The 21378-nt window shown below is 35.9% G+C and overlaps 1 protein-coding gene across 1 annotated transcript; it reads right to left on the bottom strand.

The window, feature by feature from the left end:
- Positions 1–14123: 14123 nt before the first annotated feature.
- On the bottom strand, positions 14124–20636 carry LOC125255159 (sushi, nidogen and EGF-like domain-containing protein 1). Its single transcript, XM_048170186.1, has 11 exons — positions 20581–20636; positions 19848–19972; positions 19460–19753; positions 19287–19382; positions 19058–19196; positions 18252–18382; positions 17891–18169; positions 17554–17649; positions 15810–15960; positions 15578–15657; positions 14124–15487 (listed from the first exon to the last, which is right to left on the bottom strand). Exons 4-11 carry the CDS (start codon positions 19326–19328, stop codon positions 15407–15409), a joined length of 999 nt encoding a protein of 332 aa, XP_048026143.1. The 5' UTR covers positions 19329–19382; positions 19460–19753; positions 19848–19972; positions 20581–20636; the 3' UTR covers positions 14124–15406.
- Positions 20637–21378: the final 742 nt, after the last annotated feature.

Genomic DNA, 21378 nt, shown 5'->3' with positions numbered 1-21378 from the left:
ATTATTTCAATCTTGTGATGTTTGTTTTACCTTCACTGGAAAAGATATCCCAGCACAGTCACCATAATTAATCAGAATGAAAGAAAAACCACCTCCTGAAATTAAAACCACTTGAAACATGATTGCCTGAAATAAAAAACAAAACAAAAAAAACAACAACATAATAATTCATAGTCTTCGACCTTCTAGCTGAAAAGAAAAGAAGAAAAAATATTTACCGGTGCTGAGTGATTAAATACACTTGTATTCTGTGTTTGAACATAGTCCCATGTTGCAACAAAGACCCAAGAAGCAGTGAAGTCAACATGAGGGAAATACCGGTTTATATCCTGAGTGGCGCGAGTGAGCACGCTTCCATTAGTGTACTGCTGAAACCAGTATTTGCCCAATCCAAAGTTGTCAAGGTCAGTCCAGAGCGGAGCAATGAAATCTTCAGCTCCATATGTGGGAAATTGGTAAGGGTAGTAAGCTTCTGGTAAAGGGTAGTTGAAAGTAATGAGTCCATTATTATTAACCTAAAATTAGAAAAAAAATCATTCAAATCCACCAGTAAAGTATGAACTGGCTTATTTGCATTCATATCAGACTGCCAATGGAACTGGATTCTCACATATATATAGTTGTACTTGCGGCCAAAGAACGTAAATGGAGTGGAGAAGGAAACAAATACATAGGTTTCATTAACAGTTTCAAGCTGTTCACCGTCTCCTGCTGCTGAGCCGAATGGATAGAATATCGCCGGTGCTGCAAATAAAAACAACACAAAAAACGCAAACGAAGATGTGAGCATTAACTATGGCTATTCCAAAGTCAACCACCACAAAGTCAGTGGTTGTAATAATATATATATATATATATATTTTTTTTTTTTCCTTTTTACGAGATATAAAATAAGTCTCTGATGTCCTCAGAGTTTGTATTTGAAGTTTTAGCTCCAAATACCCCACAGATCATTATACATTATGGCATGTTAAAACGGCCAGTTTTTGGGGGTGAGCAAAAACACGCCATTTTTGTGTGTGTCCCTTTAACTGCAAATGAGCTGCCCAGTTTCAAGTAGAGGGCGGAGCTTTATCAGCTCATACAACAAACAAACAGGTCAGTAGCGGTGTTCAGTTCGAACCGGAGTCAGACAATGATGCTTACAGAGAATATATGCTGCATGGAGACATAACAGGTATGGTTTAGTTTAATTACGGTTATAACTTATGTTGTCATCTTGCTTTTATCCACTATTAGTACAAGCCTGTTGTAACGGACCCTGTTTGAATGAAGGCCAAAATTTTACTGATGATTTTTATGACGTTTATTGTACTTCATACAAAAGATGAAGAGTCCATTTTCACTCCAGAAAATCACTGTATAAGAGCTGAATAAAACAGTCCAGGTGCGCATTAAAATCTTATCCAAACTCCTATGTTCACTCTTACATCCAGCAAAATTGCTTACGAGACATTGTTGACGCTTCAGCTGCTTGAGCGTGGAGAAAATGGTGGACAGCGTACAACTCACTGAGGGCGGATACCATGGTAATGCAGGACTCAAAGGGTGATTGTTGCATCAGTGGCACACAGAGGCATAGTGGTAATATAAGATGCCTTGAATGTGAAAAAATGTTCTGCAAAATTATTACTTGTTAAGACTGTGGTGGTTTCCGCTCTAGTGGTAGTGGTGTCTTAAAAGATGAACACAAATTCCATTAAAAACCATTAAATACCTCATTAACTCACTTAAAGATTGTAAATGTGTTTCCTATGTGTAACATAGTGGCGACAATAATGAGTTATCCATGACTTGCAGCCTTATTACCTGGTAGGACTGTGGTGGATTCAGTGGTGGTTTCTGTGGTGGTTACTGAAAGAATGAACACATAAAAACCACCATCAAATACCTCAGGAACTCACTTTTTCTGCATTCCAATTTAATTGTTTAAATTAATTTAATTGTTTAATCAGTGATTTTTGTTGTTACACTTTACAGCATGATCAATTCCTTGTTAAAATGTCCATTTATTAAATATATTGTGCAGCCTTATAAAAAGGTCTAATAATGCGGTTCATGGATTCTCGTCCTTGAATGTGACCCTTGTGGTATTATGCTGGTTAATCGAAACGGGTAAATTGCAATCAAGTTTTTTTTTTTTAATTGTATATCCGATATTTGGACATCTGACCTACGTCTAAACACATTTATCTGATTCACTTTGGAATTCCAAGCCACCACAAGGCAAGAGCGACACGTTTGCCCGCAAAGATAGCTTTTCAATGTCTTATTATGAAGCAGACGTGCCTGTATGGCCTCACAGTAAAACTCACATCTTTTTTTATTCAGGTGGAAACTTTATACATATATATTAGTGCTGTCAAATGATTAATCATGATTAATTGCATCCAAAATACAAGTTTATGTTTTCATAATATGTGTGTGTGTACTTTGTATATTTATTATGTATATATAAATACACATGCATGTACATATTAAACAAAAATTCATTGTATTTATATAAAATATTTATATTTATATATATAATATAAATTAATATTTAATAATAATTTACAAAAGATTTTGGATGCGATTAATCGCGATTAATCGTTTTAAAGCACATATCTATAGGCAAGACACTGCACACACACAGAAACATTCAGGAGTATAGAAATTGATTAAAAACCTCATGAATTAATTTGATGAAAACAGTATTCTTTCCTGATGAAGATGATCACTGATTTCTCAGGTTCATATCGGGTTTGTTCAACTTACACCAGACAACATTTTAAAAACATATTTGGTTCGAATTCAATGGTCTACAAGTACCTTTCAATGTACTAGAGAGAATTTAATTGGACAAATGTATATTGAGTCAATGTGTGAAGAGTCATAAATATTTTTGGTCTTTTGAGTGGTGTCAATCCATCTCATGTGGTCCAAAGGAAGGTGAGATGTAAGCTTAACAGATAATGTGATTTAGTGCAAGAAGTTAGGCGAAAGCTTATTATGAGCTCAAGGATAACAGAACTGAACTAAAAGCGTACAAAAAAGTATTAAGAAGTATTATAAAACGGATAGTACCGATTGGTCAATAGCCATGTTTTATTTATGATAAAAAGCATGGCTATGACCGCTTCTCTGAACACATCTTTGTATCACCGCACAACACCTTAATCAACAAAAACAATCAATCTTACTATATTACTGTAACAACACGCTTCAGCAGTGAAAGTATTCACAATACGTTACAACCACTTGTACCTAATTTGTTTACTTGTTAGGCATTCTGTAAAGCACAACTGCAAGTACATTTTATAGACAAGTGATGAACTATCAATCACAGCATTATTACCTGGTAGTGCTGTGGTGGTTTCAGTGGTGGTGGTGGGTTCTGTGGTGGTGGTTTCAGTGGTGGTGGGTACTGTGGTGGTGGTGATGGTGGTGGGTCCCGTGGTAGTAGTGGTGGTGGTGGTGTCTGTGGTGGTTTCAGTGGTGGTGGGTACTGTGGTGGTGTCTGTGGTGGTTTCAGTGGTGGTTTCAGTGGTGGTGGTGTCTGTGGTGATTTCAGTGGTGGTGGGTACTGTGGTGGTGGTGTCTGTGGTGGTTTCAGTGGTGGTGGGTACTGTGGTGGTGGGTACTGTGGTGGTGTCTGTGGTGGTTTCAGTGGTGGTTTCAGTGGTGGTGGTGTCTGTGGTGATTTCAGTGGTGGTGGGTTCTGTGGTGGTGGTGTCTGTGGTGGTTTCAGTGGTGGTGGGTACTGTGGTGGTGTCTGTGGTGGTTTCAGTGGTGGTGGGTTCTGTGGTGGTGGTGGTGGGTACTGTGGTGGTGGGTTCTGTGGTGGTGGTGTCTGTGGTGGTTTCAGTGGTGGTGGGTACTGTGGTGGTTTCAGTGGTGGTGGTGGGTCCCGTGGTAGTAGTGGTGGTGGTGGTGGGTACTGTGGTGGTGGTGGTGTCTGTGGTGGTTTCAGTAGTGGTGGGTACTGTGGTGGTGGTGGTGTCTGTGGTGGTTTCAGTGGTGGTGGTGTCTGTGGTGGTTTCAGTGGTGGTGGTGTCTGTGGTGGTTTCAGTGGTGGTGTCTGTGGTGGTTTCAGTGGTGGTGGGTACTGTGGTGGTTTCAGTGGTGGTGGTGTCTGTGGTGGTTTCAGTAGTGGTGGGTACTGTGGTGGTGGTGGTGTCTGTGGTGGTTTCAGTGGTGGTGTCTGTGGTGGTTTCAGTGGTGGTGGGTACTGTGGTGGTTTCAGTGGTGGTGGTTTCAGTGGTGGTGGTGTCTGTGGTGGTTTCAGTGGTGGTGGTGTCTGTGGTGGTTTCAGTGGTGGTGTCTGTGGTGGTTTCAGTGGTGGTGGGTACTGTGGTGGTTTCAGTGGTGGTGGTGTCTGTGGTGGTTTCAGTGGTGGTGGTGTCTGTGGTGGTTTCAGTGGTGGTGTCTGTGGTGGTTTCAGTGGTGGTGGGTACTGTGGTGGTTTCAGTGGTGGTGGTGGGTCCCGTGGTAGTAGTGGTGGTGGTGGTGGGTACTGTGGTGGTGGTGGTGTCTGTGGTGGTTTCAGTAGTGGTGGGTACTGTGGTGGTGGTGGTGTCTGTGGTGGTTTCAGTGGTGGTGGTGGTGGGTACTGTGGTGGTGGTGGTGGTGTCTGTGGTGGTTTCAGTGGTGGTAATTTCTGTGGTGGTTTCAGTGGTGGTGGGTACTGTGGTGGTGGTGTCTGTGGTGGTTTCAGTGGTGGTAATTTCTGTGGTGGTGGTGGTGGGTACTGTGGTGATGGTGGTGGTGGTGGTGTCTGTGGTGGTTTCAGTGGTGGTAGTGGGTTCTGTGGTGGTGGGTACTGTGGTGGTTTCAGTGGTGGTGGGTACTGTGGTGGTGGTGTCTGTGGTGGTTTCAGTGGTGGTGGTGTCTGTGGTGGTGGTGGTGGTGTCTGTGGTGGTTTCTGTGGTGGTTTCAGTGGTGGTGGGTACTGTGGTGGTGGTGTCTGTGGTGGTTTCAGTGGTGGTGGGTACTGTGGTGGTGGTGGTGTCTGTGGTGGTTTCAGTGGTGGTGGGTACTGTGGTGGTGGTGGTTTCAGTGGTGGTGGGTACTGTGGTGGTGGTGGTTTCAGTGGTGGTGGGTACTGTGGTGGTGATGTCTGTGGTGGTTTCAGTGGTGGTGGTGGATTCTGTGGTGGCGGAGGTGGTGTCTGTGGTGGGTACTGTGGTGGTTTCAGTGGTGGTTTCAGTGGTGGTGGGTATTGTGGTGGTGGTGTCTGTGGTGGTGGTGTCTGTGGTGGTGGGTTCTGTGGTGGTGGTGGGTACTGTGGTGGTGGGTACTGTGGTGGTGGTGTCTGTGGTGGTGGGTTCTGTGGTGGTGGTGGGTACTGTGGTGGTGGTGTCTGTGGTGGTGGTGGGTACTGTGGTGGTTTCAGTGGTGGTGGGTACTGTGGTGGTGATGGTGGTGGTGGTGGTGGTGTCTGTGGTGGTGGTGGTGTCTGTGGTGATGGTTTCACTGGTGGTGGTGTCTGTAGTGGTGGTTTCTGAAACAATGAACAAATACAAAAACCATTAAAAACCTCATAAACTCACTTGACGAGTGCAATTTTCTTTCCTCATGAAGATGCTCACTGATTTCTCAGGTTCATATCGGTTTGTTCAGTTGACACCACAGACAACATTTTTTATTTCAAGGTTTATAGTCATCTTTCAATCACATAATTATTACAGAACTGTGGTGGATTCTGTGGTGGTGTCTGTTATCCAGAGTACTGGATTGGACAAATGTATACTGATTCATGTAACTCATATTTTTGCTATGCCTTCTTATCTTTGAAGAGGAAGACTGTACATTTTAAATATTGTTTAAATATTGTCTTCACTCTTACACTAACATAAAGATACGCTCATTATGAATTATCTTGTTGGGCTGTGGTGGAGACCGAGATGGCTACTGAAGGAATGAACACATACAAACACCTATCGCTCTTCCTTTGAGAGTGTGTTGATGTATTGTATTATAGTGTGGTATTCTAGTTGTTCTGAGGCAGATAAGAAGGGGCTTCAGAGAATCATAAACACCGCATGAATGATCATTGGATGCCCCCTCACATCACTGAAGGACATGTATAACTCTCGCTGCCTCAGTAAGGTTACATTTTTTTTAAAGGACTCCTCACACTCTGGGTTTAAATTGTTTGACCTGCTGCCATCGGACAGGCATTACTTCTGTAAAGTACATTAAAATGTTGCATATGAAGAGTCATCCATCACTCACAACACTGTCCTACTTGAACAACATAGGTGTTGTTGGTTTTTCACATCACTTTGTCTCCTGATTCTGGTCTTCCCTGGCTTTCTCAGTCAAACTTACTGTCTAATAGAAGACCAATTTCTTCTGGCGCCTGGGGTTGGATATAATATATCTGATATTTCTGACATGGAGATCCATTTGATCTAACAAATTCAAAGGTCTATATTTACCTATAGTCTGTGTTGTTGTTGTGTCAGCTGATGTTTGAGTTGTTGTTTGTGCCCTGGCTGTTAAAGAGAAAGATGATTAAATTCAGAAACACAAAATTGTATATTTATATTGTCTTTGCCACATTGAGACAAGTGATAATCAAACAGAAACTAAACCTTACTCAGTGCCACGACTAATAAGAGCACCAGCAGAATCTGTGAAACCGGAGACGATCTCATGATGAGGAAGTCAGAGATTAAACCAGCATGCAGGAATCCTTCTTCTGTAATCAGGGGAGATTTATTATTCTCATTAAACCGATGTTAATCGTGAAAAATGGAAATAATAATAATAACTAGAAATTAAATATTTTCAACTTTAAAGTATGACTGTAGGCCTAAAAAAGCCTATATACTAAAGGTCCCACTTTATACTAGACATCTTTTATGTATGACATTATTTAGTACATTCGGTTCGCCAAAAAAAAAAAGACCAAATATTCGCAGATTTATCAAATAATTTACATTTTGAATAACAGTTCAAGAAACAATACAAAGTGTAGCTGAATTCCACATTAAAGCCTAATTACATCTGCTATATACTTTGGCAGAAAAAAAAAAATTTAATGAAGTATTACTAAAGGTAAATATTTATTGAACATATATTGCTGTTTTATAAAATCATTAGGCAACTTGATATGCTAATTGCTTTATATTTATTTATTATATTTGTATCAAAATATACACATTATTATAATATTATAATTACATTTGTAGTTCATTCCATTACACAAATAAAATTGTGAGATAATATAGATAAATTATGAGAGAATAAAGATTATGGAGTGTAACATTATCTTTAGAAAGATTAGACTTACCTTTCCTCTGAGCTGCTCTTGCACCTGCTGTGGGTGAGCAGGAAGTTTCACTGATTTTAAACTTGTCCTGGCACTGTTGACATAGTAAACATCTACTGGAAGAGAAGAAAATATGTTTTGTTGGAGCACTGTTGGAGTCATTTTTAACACACACACACACACACACACACACACACACACACACACACACACACACGCACACACTTGTATATGTGGTTTACAAGGACTCTCAACATAATGGTAAAACACAGGAAGTGTCCACACAGTCTTTCCTTTAGAAATTATCTCACATAAACTGCAGACAAGAAGAATATTTTATAAAGGTCTGTTTACCCTTTATCTATTCACTGGCCTACCTGCAGCATACTGTATCAAAATAAGATACCATTATTATACCATCACAATACTATTTACTGTGGATTGTTTTTTTGTTTGTTTGTTTGTTTTTTTAAGAGATTTATAGTTCTGTCACTCACCCTAATAATGTCTGTGCACACATCTCTTGAATTAGCTCAGAAAGAATATAACACTGGCAATGTAGTACTGTCATCTATTATTAGTCCAATATTAGTTCTGTAATATTAACATCCTAGTTCCTTTTACTGACTTAACAGGCTCCTGTGAGGCCTTTTACAGACTGATGATGCACATACAGTATATATACTTTGCGTTATATCAGCCTGGCATTGAATTACACAATACTAGTAGTACTGCTCCTGTTTCTAAGCGTCTGCTGAGGGGAGGAACTATTAATTTGGCTTCTTTCTCTCTTCTGAGTGTAGCCAATGGCTGTAGATTCACAAAGAATTTACAGAATGAGGATCACACAGAGTGAAAAAAAGTAATTGCATAAACACGTGTTTCTCTGGAACTTTGTGTAAATAGGTCACTTCAAAACTCAGTGAGAGTGACTTGTCAAATGTCATTAAAGGGTTAGTTCACCCAAAAATGAAAATTCTGTCATTTATTATTCACCCTCATGCCGTTCCACACCTGTAAGACCTTCGTTCATCTTCGGAACACAAATTAAGATATTTTAGTTGAAATCCGATGGCTCAGTGAGGCCTCCATAGCCAGCAATGACATTTCCTCTCTCAAGATCCATAAAGGTACTAAAAACATATTTAAATCAGTTCATGTGAGTACAGTGGTTCAATATTAATATTATAAAACGATGAGAATATTTTTGGTGCGCCAAAAAAATAAAATAACGACTTATATAGTGATGGACGATTTCAAAACACTGCTTCAGGAAGCATCGGAGCACAATGAATCAGTGTGTTGAATCAGCGGTTTGGAGCGCCAAAGTCACGTGATTTCAGCAGTTTGACACGCGATCCGAATCATGATTCAATACACTGATTCATAACGCTCTGAAGCATCCTAAAGCAGTGTTTTGAAATCGGCCATCACTATATAAGTCGTTATTATGGTTTTTGGCGCACCAAAAGTATTCTCGTCGCTTTATAATATAAATATTCAGCCACTGTACTCACATGAACTGATTTAAATATGTTTTTAGTACCTTTATGGTTCTTGAGAGAGGAAATGTCATTGCTCCCTATGGAGGCCTCACGGAGCCATCGGATTTCAACTAAAATATCTTAATTTGCGTTCTGAAGATTAACGAAGGTCTTATGGGTGTGGAACGGCATGAGGGTGAGTAATTAATGACATAATTTTCATTTTTGGGTGAACAAACCCTTTAACTGATAAATAAAATAACAAAGCCTTGCTGTTCTTACTTTACCACCACCTGCTGTTCAAAAGGATGAAATGAGATTTAAACTTGGTTTGATTAATTTACGGAAGAGGATTAGGGCCAAGCAATAATAAAAAAATAAAACCATCTTGAGATTAAAGTTGTTAAATTTCGAGAAAAAAACTCGTTAAATTTCGAGAAAAAACTCGTTAAATTTCGAGAAAAAAGTCGAGATAAAATGTTGAGAATAAACTCGTTAAATTACAAGAACAAATTCGTTAAATTATGAGAAAAATGTCGTTAAATTTCGAGAAAAAAGTCGAGATAAAATTTTGAGAATAAACTCGTTAAATTATGAGAATAAAGTCATTAAATTATGAGAAAAATGTCGTTAAATTATGAGAACAAATTCGTAATTTAACGAATTTGTTCTCGTAATTTAATGACTTTTTTCTCATAATTTAATGACTTTATTCTCAACATTTTGTCGACTTTTTTCTCGAAATTTAACAAGTTTTTTCTCGTAATTTAACGAGTTTATTCTCAAAATTTTATCTCGATTTTTTTCTCGTAATTTAACGAGTTTATTCTCAACATTTTATCGACTTTTTTCTCGAAATTTAACTACTTTTTTCTCGAAATTTAACGAGTTTATTCTCAACATTTTATCGACTTTTTTCTCGAAATTTAACAACTTTTTTCTCGAAATTTAACGAGTTTATTCTCAACATTTTATCGACTTTTTTCTCGAAATTTAACGACTTTTTTCTCGAAATTTAACGAGTTTATTCTCAACATTTTATCTAGACTTTTTTCTCTAAATTTAACGAGATTTTTTTCTCGAAATTTAACGAGTTTATTCTCAACAATTTATCGACTTTTTTCTCGAAATTTAACGACTTTTTTCTCGAAATTTAACGAGTTTATTCTCAACATTTTATCTCTGCTTTTTTCTCGAAATGTAACGAATTTTTTCTTGAAATTTAACAACTTTAATCTCGAGATGGTTTTATTTTTTTATTATTGCTTGGCCCTAATCCTCTTCCGTAGGCAACACCCTGGGCTGCTGACGTCTAATTTTGTGCATGTTCTTCTGAAAATGTAAAAATCTATTTGATATGATTCGTATCATTTTGATTTGGTGTATCAGAATGAAGGGTAAATGTATCTGCTAACTATGAGGAGAGTCTTTCTTCAGTTGCAGACCATATTACCCTAAAACTATTTTGTGAGGTTACTTTAAAAAAATAGCATTCAGAATTTTTTACAATGAACAAGTTATTATATTTCAAAGAATTAAAAAAAAAAAAAAAAAAAAAAAAAACACTATCAACTGTGTTGTAAAATGTTAAAAATGCTGAACAATTTTACTGATTTATTTCAGTGTTTCATTTACTGCAGCGAACAGATGTTGTCTCCCTCTCTGTTGTCTTACCCTCAGCTACAGGCACCTGTAATTTTACCTTTGTTCAGATAAAACAAGAGCTGGTCAGTCGTGGACTGTCAAGTAACATCGAGATCAGAAATGTCAAAAAGACACAGCCATAATATCAACTTCTTGGAAGGAAATTAAAATGCTGAATGTCATTGCCATTGAAAACGTAAAAACTGATAAAGAGAAGAATGTCACTCTACAGGAAAGGAATGAATATATATATATATATATATATATATATATATATTTAATATTTTTTTTATATATTTTATATATTTTATATATATCTAATCCACATAATGCTGCAAAAACAAGAACTACATTAAATGTGTTCGATCCAACTTATTTCTGTTTTCATTTAATTTGAATAATAATACTATTTTTTTTCCTTTCCTCATCACGCTTTTGTATTATCAGATCTCTTGCAAGGTTGCAAGGCTTTAAAACTAATCAAACTGGTCTGAAGCATGTGAACAATTAAATTAAACCTGAACTTCCTCTACAACTCTATTTACTACAAGCATAGTTACAAAAGCAGACAAATACTTGACCCAGTTGAACTATTGCTTTCACTTTTAAACACCCTTAATAATCTCAGTGGTGAGAAAGTCACTTTTATATTACAAATTGTAACATGATTTTAACATCTTTGTAAATATTTGTCCTTAAAAACAGTTTAGACATACAGTAGGCATCCTAATTTGTGGCTTAATATGTGGATAGAAATAATATGACATAACTAATGAATAAACAAAAGGTTTATAATATTTCTTTCAACACAGTTATGCTATAATAAAAATACATTCACAATAAAAAGTGATTTTGTCTGGTTAGTGCACACATTAGCAAGTAAAAAGGGTCTTGGTTCATTTAAGTGAAACAAGAAATGATCTTTTTGTACTGGCAAACAAACCATACGTAAATACTGACTGAGATTCACTGTGGAATATGGGACAAGTAGGCAATATGACCATGATATGAGAAATCTTATTTCACTATATATATATATATATATATATATATACACACACACACACACATTCATTTAACATCTTTTGTTGTTTTATTAATATAAATGACAAATATTTAATTAGGCTACTCTCCCTTTAAGACCGCATCCATGTATGTAATATACTAACACATATCCTGTTTTCACCCGTTTGCGTTCACTTAAGCCATAACCGACTTTACATGAGATTTACATTAGATACTCTACATGATGGACATTTTGGCAACTATTTGTTTGAATGTAAGGAGTCAATTAAAATGAACCTATAAGAGAAATCAGTTCAAATCCACCAGGAAAGTATGAACTGGCTTATAACAACATTTTCATTCATATTTAGATTGGCAATGGAACTTAATTTTCACGTATAACTGGTTGTATGTGCAACCAAAGAACGTATATGGAGTGGATAACCCAACAGATATGTAGCTTTCATCACCATAATTACTAAGAGAATGTTCAGTGTCTCCTGCAGCTGAGCTGAATGGATAGAAAATCACCGGTGCTGCCAAGAGAATGAACACAAAAAGCACAAATGATGTAAGTAGTTGTTACAGGGAACCTCATAATTATGTTATTGTGACACAAGCATATCATAGGTCATCATATTCAACGGTCAATAATCACCTGTCCATGGCACTGCAGCTGTTTGTGCAATGGCAAAAAGAGATTTAAATTATAAGTACAATAGTGTTAATGTAGATTAGAGTACATTAATGTATAGTCTTCTATAATTCGCAGCATTATCACCTGATGTGGTTGCCAATGTGGTAGTTCCTGAAAGAAATGCAAACACCATTAAATAGGCAACACCTCAAGACAGGTTTTGTGATGTATTTGCTATTGAAATGGGAAGTTAGGGCAGGACACATCAAACATTTCATCTTTCAATTTCACATTTATACAAAGCTATTAGCATTTTTTATTTTAAACCTTTTGAGTACCTTCAGAGCATGTTGCCAATGGCATATATTGAGTTTTGTAATGGCACATCAATGCATTCGTAAAATATAGCATTTTATATCATAATACTGTATTGTAGTTAATGGCAATTTCATGTTTTGTTCAATTATAGCGCCACCAAGAGCCACAATCCCACCTCAGAGTGTGCCCATACATATGTGTGTGACATTTTGTGAACATTTCTCATTTTGTTTTAGAGTTATAGACATTTATATGTATGAGCACATAAAAATGACGCATATGTGATTTTTTTGCCACTTACTATCAAAATTTTGTCATTTGGGCATTAGCGAATAGCCAACGACCTATGTTTCTGAATTTCCTACGGTGGTTTCGTTTCAACAATTATAAGCATATAAATAGTTGTTTCTCCACCAGGTGGCGCTGGTTCGAGACTTTTCCGGCTCCTTCAGGGCATTGTGCCGATAAATTCAACTTTAAATATATGTTGTTGGATTGAATGTTAATTGTTGCTACTTGAAAATTAGTAAGTAAGTAAGTATGTATGTAGGCTATGCTTCATAGGTGTATGATTAGTATTTCACCCACATTATTACTTGCAGCATTTATTTTGGTTTCCATTATGTTGGTTATTGAAAGAATGAACACTATACACACACACACACACACACACACACACACACACCAGTTTTCTTACATCAATACATCACATTACCTAGGATTGTGGTGGTTTCTGAGAGAATGAACACTTACAAACACCATTAAAAACCTCATGAACTCACCTGACGAGTGAAGTTTGCTTAGATGACAAATTACCTAGAACTGTGGTGTTTTCTGCAGTGGATTCTGAAAGAATGAGCAAATACAAACACCATTAAAAACCTCATGAACTCACTTGAGAGCAGTTTTCTTTCCTGAGGAAGATGCTCACTGATTTTTTAGGTTTGTTCAGTTGACACCATAAGCAACATTTTTAAAGACAGATCTGGTTCTAATTCAAAGGTCTATAATTACCTTCTGCTATTATTTTTGTTTGTGTTCTGAATAATATTATTAAAATCTGAAAAACAAAAAATCTGTTATGTGTATATATATATATATATATATATATATATATATATATATATATATATATATATATATATATATATATAATTTTTAATAAAATTATTAATAATTAAATTAATAAATTTAATAAATTAAGCTATTGTTTTGTTTTGTGAACTAAATGTAAACATCTTTTATGTAAAATATCTTACTCAGGACAGTACTAAATAAAAAATAACATGCATTTTGTATGAGCTCTCTTATTTTATTAAAATTATTCACATTTTCACAGATTCTGCAAGTGGTTCACATATTTTTTCTTGCCACTGTGTATATATGTATATATATACACACACACACACACACACACACACAACTAGGGCTGTCGATTGAACACGTTAATTAGATTAATTAGTTATAGTGAAAAATAATGTGTTAAAAGAATGTACATTATGTCTAATTATATTTTAACTGATGCATAAACAGGTGTTTCCTAGAAAACAAATGCTCTTTTTTTTTTAAAAAAAAATTACATTTTATTATAGTTTAATATTCCATGCAACAACTACATTAACTGGTTTTAAACTCAAAAATATTATTTAACAACTAAATCTACAACACTTTTGTAAATCTTACACTTCTTCACTTTTACCATATACTGTAGGTGACTTTAGCATTAGCATCATTCATTCATTCAGATCTTGTGTCAGCTTGTGTCAGTATGGTCTTTTTAAAAACAAAAGCTTTTTTTTAGTAGATTATGTGAAGTTTATTGACATTAAAATGGTACCAATAACACACAAGAAAATAAGCAGTGAAAATAAAGTCAGGAGTCACAGAGTTCTTCAAACTTAAAAAGTACAATTCTACAGGATATTTAGGACAAAAACACAGGAGACAAAACAACCACTTTTTAAAGACGAGAATGGACAAGGACTGAAACAAATACAGTGCCATATATAAAGAGGGAGCACCAGGAACTGAACAAGATAATTAACAAGACACAAGTGTAACACATGAGAGCAAATCAAACACTGTGGCAACAGATGAACTGAACAGAACACAGTGCAAAACAAACTCAACAAATGAGGTGATTTCATGATATTATATTGTGTTGATTAGCTTACAGTCAAATCCTCATGTCTATTTTTTAATAATACAATGATGTTTAAAACCATTTTACATTGATGTACTGTAATCTGCTTCTGAAAGTTCTCACCACCGAGACGCTTCAGGGTGTTTAAAAGTGAAAGTAAGTAGTTACAATTAAGCAAAGTATTTTATTTTTTTTCTTATGTAAGTTTTGGTTAAAGCTATAGAGTTTACAGGTTTTACTTTCATCTTTCACATAGTTCAGATCCGGTTAGTTGAAAACTGCTGCTCCAGACTTTTGATAACACAAAGCATGACGAGACAAAGAGGAGGATCAGTTCTGATTACTAAAGTGTGTGGATGTTATAAACAGAGTGTTCTCCTTCCCGTTGAGTGACATTCCTTTTTCTGAACACACTGGTTTCCAACAAGAAAAAAAACTTTTTTTTTACCTAAGTCTGAAGAACATGTTAAAAATATAAAAAAACCTTTTTCCCACTATAAAGAAGCTTTTGTGAAATATAATGTTTGCATGAATGAAAATAGATCAGTCCCATTTGTGATTAAATCAATCATTAGGTTAGTAACAACATCAGCTGATTTACTAAAAAGATTTGAATCGAAAGATTGCTTTTGTCAAAATGGATATCATCACATCAGTGAACTTGTGAGCATACAAGGAAATCTAGAGTGGATGTCAGTATGTTATACATCTGAATGGCTGAAATTTCAGTCTGTTCTTCACACAGAGCTACTGTAAGACCACTTTCATGGTGTTTTATGTTTCTTTTGAAGCTTTAATCCTTCAAATAAAACCACAATAATGTAAAACTGGGGTCTTCACAAACTTCACATGGTCAATGAGATATTTTCTGTCAGTGAACAGGACTGTTTTATTTCTTTTCCTAAAGGAGACTGAATTTACGGCGTTATCTTTTGCAGTTTTCTTAAGTTCAGCTCTATGTTTCTTGGCAGACCAAACTTGATCAGCTCCTGTTTTATCTGAAACAGACGGTCAGACAGATCAAACTTTCCATCACTGATCTATTAGCACAGTATTTTTTATAAATATTCCTAGTCAGTGTGACATACTTGCTGTAGAATCGTAATGTTTCCATACTGTGTTAGATCAAAAACTGAGGAAAGTCTCACTCGAAGTCCAATGACGTTTTCTAAAGGGGAAACACACACACAGACACCTAAAATACTCATATCTGTTGACATTAATCATACAAAAACATTGCATGGGAAATGTATATGAAATTGATCAAAACAAAAACAAAACCTACCTATTATTTATTTCTAGAAAGACAAGACTTCTTACTTTTAGAGGTGCTGTGTCCACTGTCCACCCTGAAGGCCCATCGACCGGGAACATTGACATTACTGGAGTTCTTGAGGTTTGAGATGAAGCTCCCGTTAATTGATCCAGGAATCACAAAGTAGTCAAAGGAGTTTACGGTGTCATAACCAGCCTGAAAGTATGTAAAAACATTATAATGACCGTGATTTTAACAGTAAAAGACTGTAAAAATGCTGCGGTGAAAAACTGTCAAGTGGTTTACAGAAAGTTTCCGTACTATATACGGTGAATAACTGTAATAGATCTAACGGTACATTTAATGTAATTTTACGGTAAAATACCGTTAAATTCACAGTTTTTGGAAGTGAAAAATAACAATTCATTGTAAAATTTACAGTGAAAAAACGTAAATTGACATTCCCACAATTCCCTGCGTGACACTTCACATTTTATATATATTTTAGTTGAAATAACTCTGTTTCTTCTTAGTTTTTCTCATTTTTTTCTAATCAGTTATGTACATTAGGGTTTTATGTTACATCTAATGTTGTTAAATTAATGTTGTGTGAATGACACTGTGTGCTCCTTCTATATATTAGTATTGTCCTCCTCAGCTTGTGGAAAAGCTGCTTGTGATGAACTTTGATTCATCATGTGACTCTCATCACCACTGTGTTTGGTGACTGTCAGTGTATTATAAAAGTACAAAATATTAGATATTAGTACTTCATTAGGTTGGTAAATTAACATTATATCAGTTAATGAAATATGTTATTTTACCATAAATTTAACAGATTTTTTTTTTTACGTTGCTACTGTATTTTTTACGGTAAAGTTCTGGCAACCACAGCTGCTGGTTTTTTACCGTAAATTTTACTGGGATTTTTTTTTACAGTGTATAAACTACATATAAAGTACAAATGCTGTTATATACTAGTGAATAGTAACATTCTGTTCTCAACAGGGGCAGATGTATTGATTATTGATTATCGATGTCAGTTCCAGGTATGGGGACCCAAATCTCTCTCTCTCTCTCTTTCTCTCTCTCTCTCTAAAAGCACTATTTTTTATACCCCAAGTTAAAATGAGAAGGGAACACCTAAGCCTAACTAGTATATAAACTGTAAATCTCAATGTAATGGGTAACACTAAGGTTCATTAGTTAACATCTACATTAACAAAGATTAGAAAATACAGCAACAAATGTATTGCTCATGGTTAGTTCATGTTAGTTAATAAATTAACTAATGTTTAACTAATGAACCTTACTGTGAAGTGTTACCATGTAAGGTAATATATAAATGGTCAGCAAGAACGTCATGACACATTAAATAATCAACAATCATACAAAGCTTCCATGCATAGAATATCATGAACTTATATGGCATATATCCCAACTTTTCTTCATTATGGTGTCTTTACTGGTGCTTGAAATCTCAAAAAAGTCAGAGCTGTGGAAATGTATCTTAATATTTTTTATAAGCTCTGAGCCTGCGCTCGCTGTAGCTCTAAACTTTACTTTGCAGTTCTAATGGAATGGTCAACTCTAATCCATGATGAGGGGCCCTGCATTCATGCAGATGTAATAATAATAATGATAAACATTCAATATTTATATCCTGACCAAACAGAATATATGATTTATAAAGGCTTCTGGGTATTTTGTGGGGTCTCCTGATTCCCTGATGCCCTAAGTGATCACTTACTTCGCTTATTGGGTTAAGTCTGCCCTTGGTTCTCAATACAGAAAACAAGTTTCTTTTACCTCCACTTGAAGTCCTGTTACAGCGATGTCACCATAATTCATCAGAATAAATGAAAAATTACTGCCTGAAATTAAAACCACTTGAAACGATGTTTCCTGAAAAGATTGAAAAAGAATCATCACTTTAAACCTAACATATATACATACAATTATATTTTTGTGTTACTGAATATTATTTTTATTAACATTACTGACTGAGCTCATTGTTATTTTTACTGTTTTAAATTAATTATAATTTTAATCACTGTCTACTAATGTTTTCTCTAAAGTATTCTGAAATTGAATTTAACTGAATTATTGGTAAAGTGAAAACACATTTCAGAAGTATCAGACGTACTGTGTTAGTGAAGGGAAAGTAAGCAACTTTATCCCATGTTGCAACAAAGACCCAGGAAGCGCTGAAGGTCAGATTTGGGAAATGATTGTTTATATCCAGAGTGGCGCGTGTGAGAACACTTCCATTAGTGTACTGACGATATGAAACCACTCCTCTCGCACGGTTGTCAAGGTCGGTCCAGAGACCAGCAATTATATCTTGGATTCCATAAGCAGGAAAGGAGAAGGGAACAAACTGTGATAAAGGCTGGTTGAATGTGAGGTGTCCATTATTATTCACCTGAAACATGAGAAATATTGTCAAAATCAGAAACAGGATCACAGGTGATAGATTTAGAATCAAGATGGAATCAAATTTTTACATAAATCTGCTGGTATGTGCGACCAAAGAACAGAAATGGACTCAACAGTGGAATAACTGAGGAGCCTCCATCATCAACAGCAGTGTTTCTTGTGTCTCCTGAAGAGCCGAATGGGTAGAATATTTCTGGTGCTGCCAAGAGAAAAAAAAATAATAATAATCTGACATTTTTGTTTACATTTCACACTGATTTATGGGGCTCATGTTTGAATCTGTCTGTGATTAATACTGAGATGATGATCTCATTATGAAATTAAAATATTTTTTTTTTTGGATGAAAGATCAAAATGATAAACAATGCATATTTATTTTCACAGCCTGCTCATATATACCAAGGGTTTCAATAATTCTGTCCAGGACTGTATAAGTGGGATAAACCACAGCTAGTTGTATAACTCCAGGCCCCCTGGATTGGGAACCACTGGGCTACATGATTTTAATGCGCTTCGCATTGTGTGGTTCTTTGCTTCCACGTCGTGCATTAAAATTGTGTAATGCACACCTAGCTATGGATTATCCATTTATCCAATAAAGTACAAATAGTATTCAACTTTTATGTCATGTTTTAAAAGATCTTTTATTAATTATTATTATTCCTTCAGGTTCAAAGATTTTAGTACAAGGTCATTTTCCACCGTCCTTCATCTTCTGACTTGCCCTTTAGGACTTCAGTGTGATTTGCTGACAGCATGAGAAATACATGCTGTCACATTCACATTCATCGAATACACATGAACTGTTTTCAAAACTTGGGATGACAACAGGTGGAATCCAAAATAGTAATACACATCCTGATGAAAGTCCTACCTGATCCTCTGTTCACAAGAAAGGCCCAACGGCCCGGGACGTTTACGTTAGTCGTGTTCTTGAGGTTTGGGATGTAGCTGCCATTGGTTGCATAATGAATTAGATAGTAGTCAGTGGAGTTTATGGTGTCAAATCCAGCCTATTAAAACCATAAAACATGAATGTTATGTATTCATATAGAGCCAGTATCCTATAGAATATTGTTTAAATCTTGTGATGTTTGTTTTACCTCTACTGGAGAAGATATCTCAGCACAGTCACCATAATTCATCAGAATGAAAGAAAAACCACCTCCTGAAATTAAAACCACTTGAAACGTGATTGCCTGAAAAGAAAAGAAACATCATAATTTATAGTCTACAGTCTTCGACCCTTTACCTGAAAAGAGGGAAAACTATTTACCGGTGCTGTGTGATTAATTATAGTTGCGTTCGATGTTTGAGCAAAATCCCATGTTGCAACAAAGACCCAAGAAGCAGTGAAACCCCTCTGAGGGAAATACCGGTTTATGTCCTGAGTGGCGTGAGTGAGCACACTTCCATTAGTGTACTGCTGATACCAGTATTTGCCCAATCCAAAGCTGACAAGATTTGTCCAGAGCGGAGCAATGAAATCTTCAGTTCCATTTTTGGGAATGTAGTAAGGCAGAGATTGTGGTAAAGGTTGGTTGAATGTAAGGAGTCCATTATTATTAACCTGAAATAAAAGAAATCATTTCAAATCCAGAGTGAAATGGCTTATCACAACATTTACATCCATGTTTAATCTGGCAATAGAACCGGATTCTCACGTATGTGTGGTTGTATGTGTGGCCAAAGAACACAAATGGAGTGGAGAAGGCAACATAATCACTGCTATTAACAAAACCTTCAGTGTCTCCTGCAGCTGAGCTGAACTGATAGAATATTCCTGGTGCTGCAAGAGAATGAACACAAAAAAAAAAAAATACAAAATATTTCAACATTTACATTTCACACTGATTTATGAGGCTCATGTTTCAAACACCAGAGATGGATTTTTATATACCGACATGAGATCACAGCAACAGAAAAAAAAACAGTGATCCAATCCATTCTTGCTGAAAAAAAACCCCCGCTCTACATTTAAATATACTTTATCACAATGTAAGAAAACACTTTTCCAACATCTGTTTTATGTTGAATAAACACTTCCACAGTACATGAAAATATTGCACAGGCATATTACAAGTCTTTCAACGCTGTTTGGTGTTTGCATGTTGTGTTTTCTGTAAGAATAAACACATACTGTACAAACACCATTAAATACCTCATGAACTCTCTTGACATGCCAGTTTACTTTTCTGTATTGATGTATTTCCCATTGAAACAGGAAACTGTGGCAGGACATATTGAAGAATTTATGTAAATAGCCAGTAGGTCTGTGAAACATGCACGAGTTCCATGATATGCCATATTGCTGATAGAGAGAGGGTCATTCTCATTCTTGAGAGCTTTTGGGTCGGCAAACACAGTTCTGGTTCTAATTCAAAGGTCTGTAATTACCTGACAGTGTTGTTGATGGAGATGTTGTTGATGGAATTGTTGTTGGTGGAATTGTTGTTGATGGAATTGTTGTTGATGGAATTGTTGTTTGTGCAGGTGTTGTTGATGGAATTGTTGTTGATGGAATTGTTGTTTGTGCAGGTGTTGTTGATGGAATTGTTGTTGGTGGAATTGTTGTTGATGGAATTGTTGTTGATGGAATTGTTGTTTGTGCAGGTGTTGTTGATGGAATTGTTGTTGATGGAATTGTTGTTGATGGAATTGTTGTTGATGGAATTGTTGTTTGTGCAGGTGTTGTTGATGGAATTGTTGTTGATGGAATTGTTGTTGGTGCAGCTGTTGTTGATGGAGAAGTAGTCTGCAGAATCGCTGTTAAAGAAAAAGCATTAAATTATAAATCACTTAAAGTTCAGTTAACTTGTCTACATGCCTTCTGTCGTCTGATTGATAGTTTATAATTTTTAGCAAGTAAAAGGCATTTTAGTGTAATTGTAAAAATGTCCATCTTCAGCTCGTTCATGTCTTTTGTCTGTGGAATCTTTACATGTTTTTATGAAGTAAGCTCAAGAAAACTTTTAGGCCTATAGGCCTATTGTTAGAGATATTGTTAGAGCTTACATTTACTGGACTGAAACAACTGAGGTTTAATTGATTATCCATACATCATTGTTTAGAAACATTATGTAAAAATTTAAGTTTCAAATTTGTCACGTAATGTCGTGTAGTGAGAAGCACAATGGCGAAGGAGAATTGGATGAATAGTATTTAATGCACAAACTCAGGAGAACAGGCAGGAAA

Source organism: Megalobrama amblycephala, linkage group LG20, assembly GCF_018812025.1.
Source record: "Megalobrama amblycephala isolate DHTTF-2021 linkage group LG20, ASM1881202v1, whole genome shotgun sequence".
Taxonomy (NCBI): Eukaryota; Metazoa; Chordata; class Actinopteri; order Cypriniformes; family Xenocyprididae; genus Megalobrama; species Megalobrama amblycephala.
The sequence above is the reverse complement of the archived record's forward strand: the minus strand, read 5'-3'. Positions and strand labels throughout refer to the sequence as shown.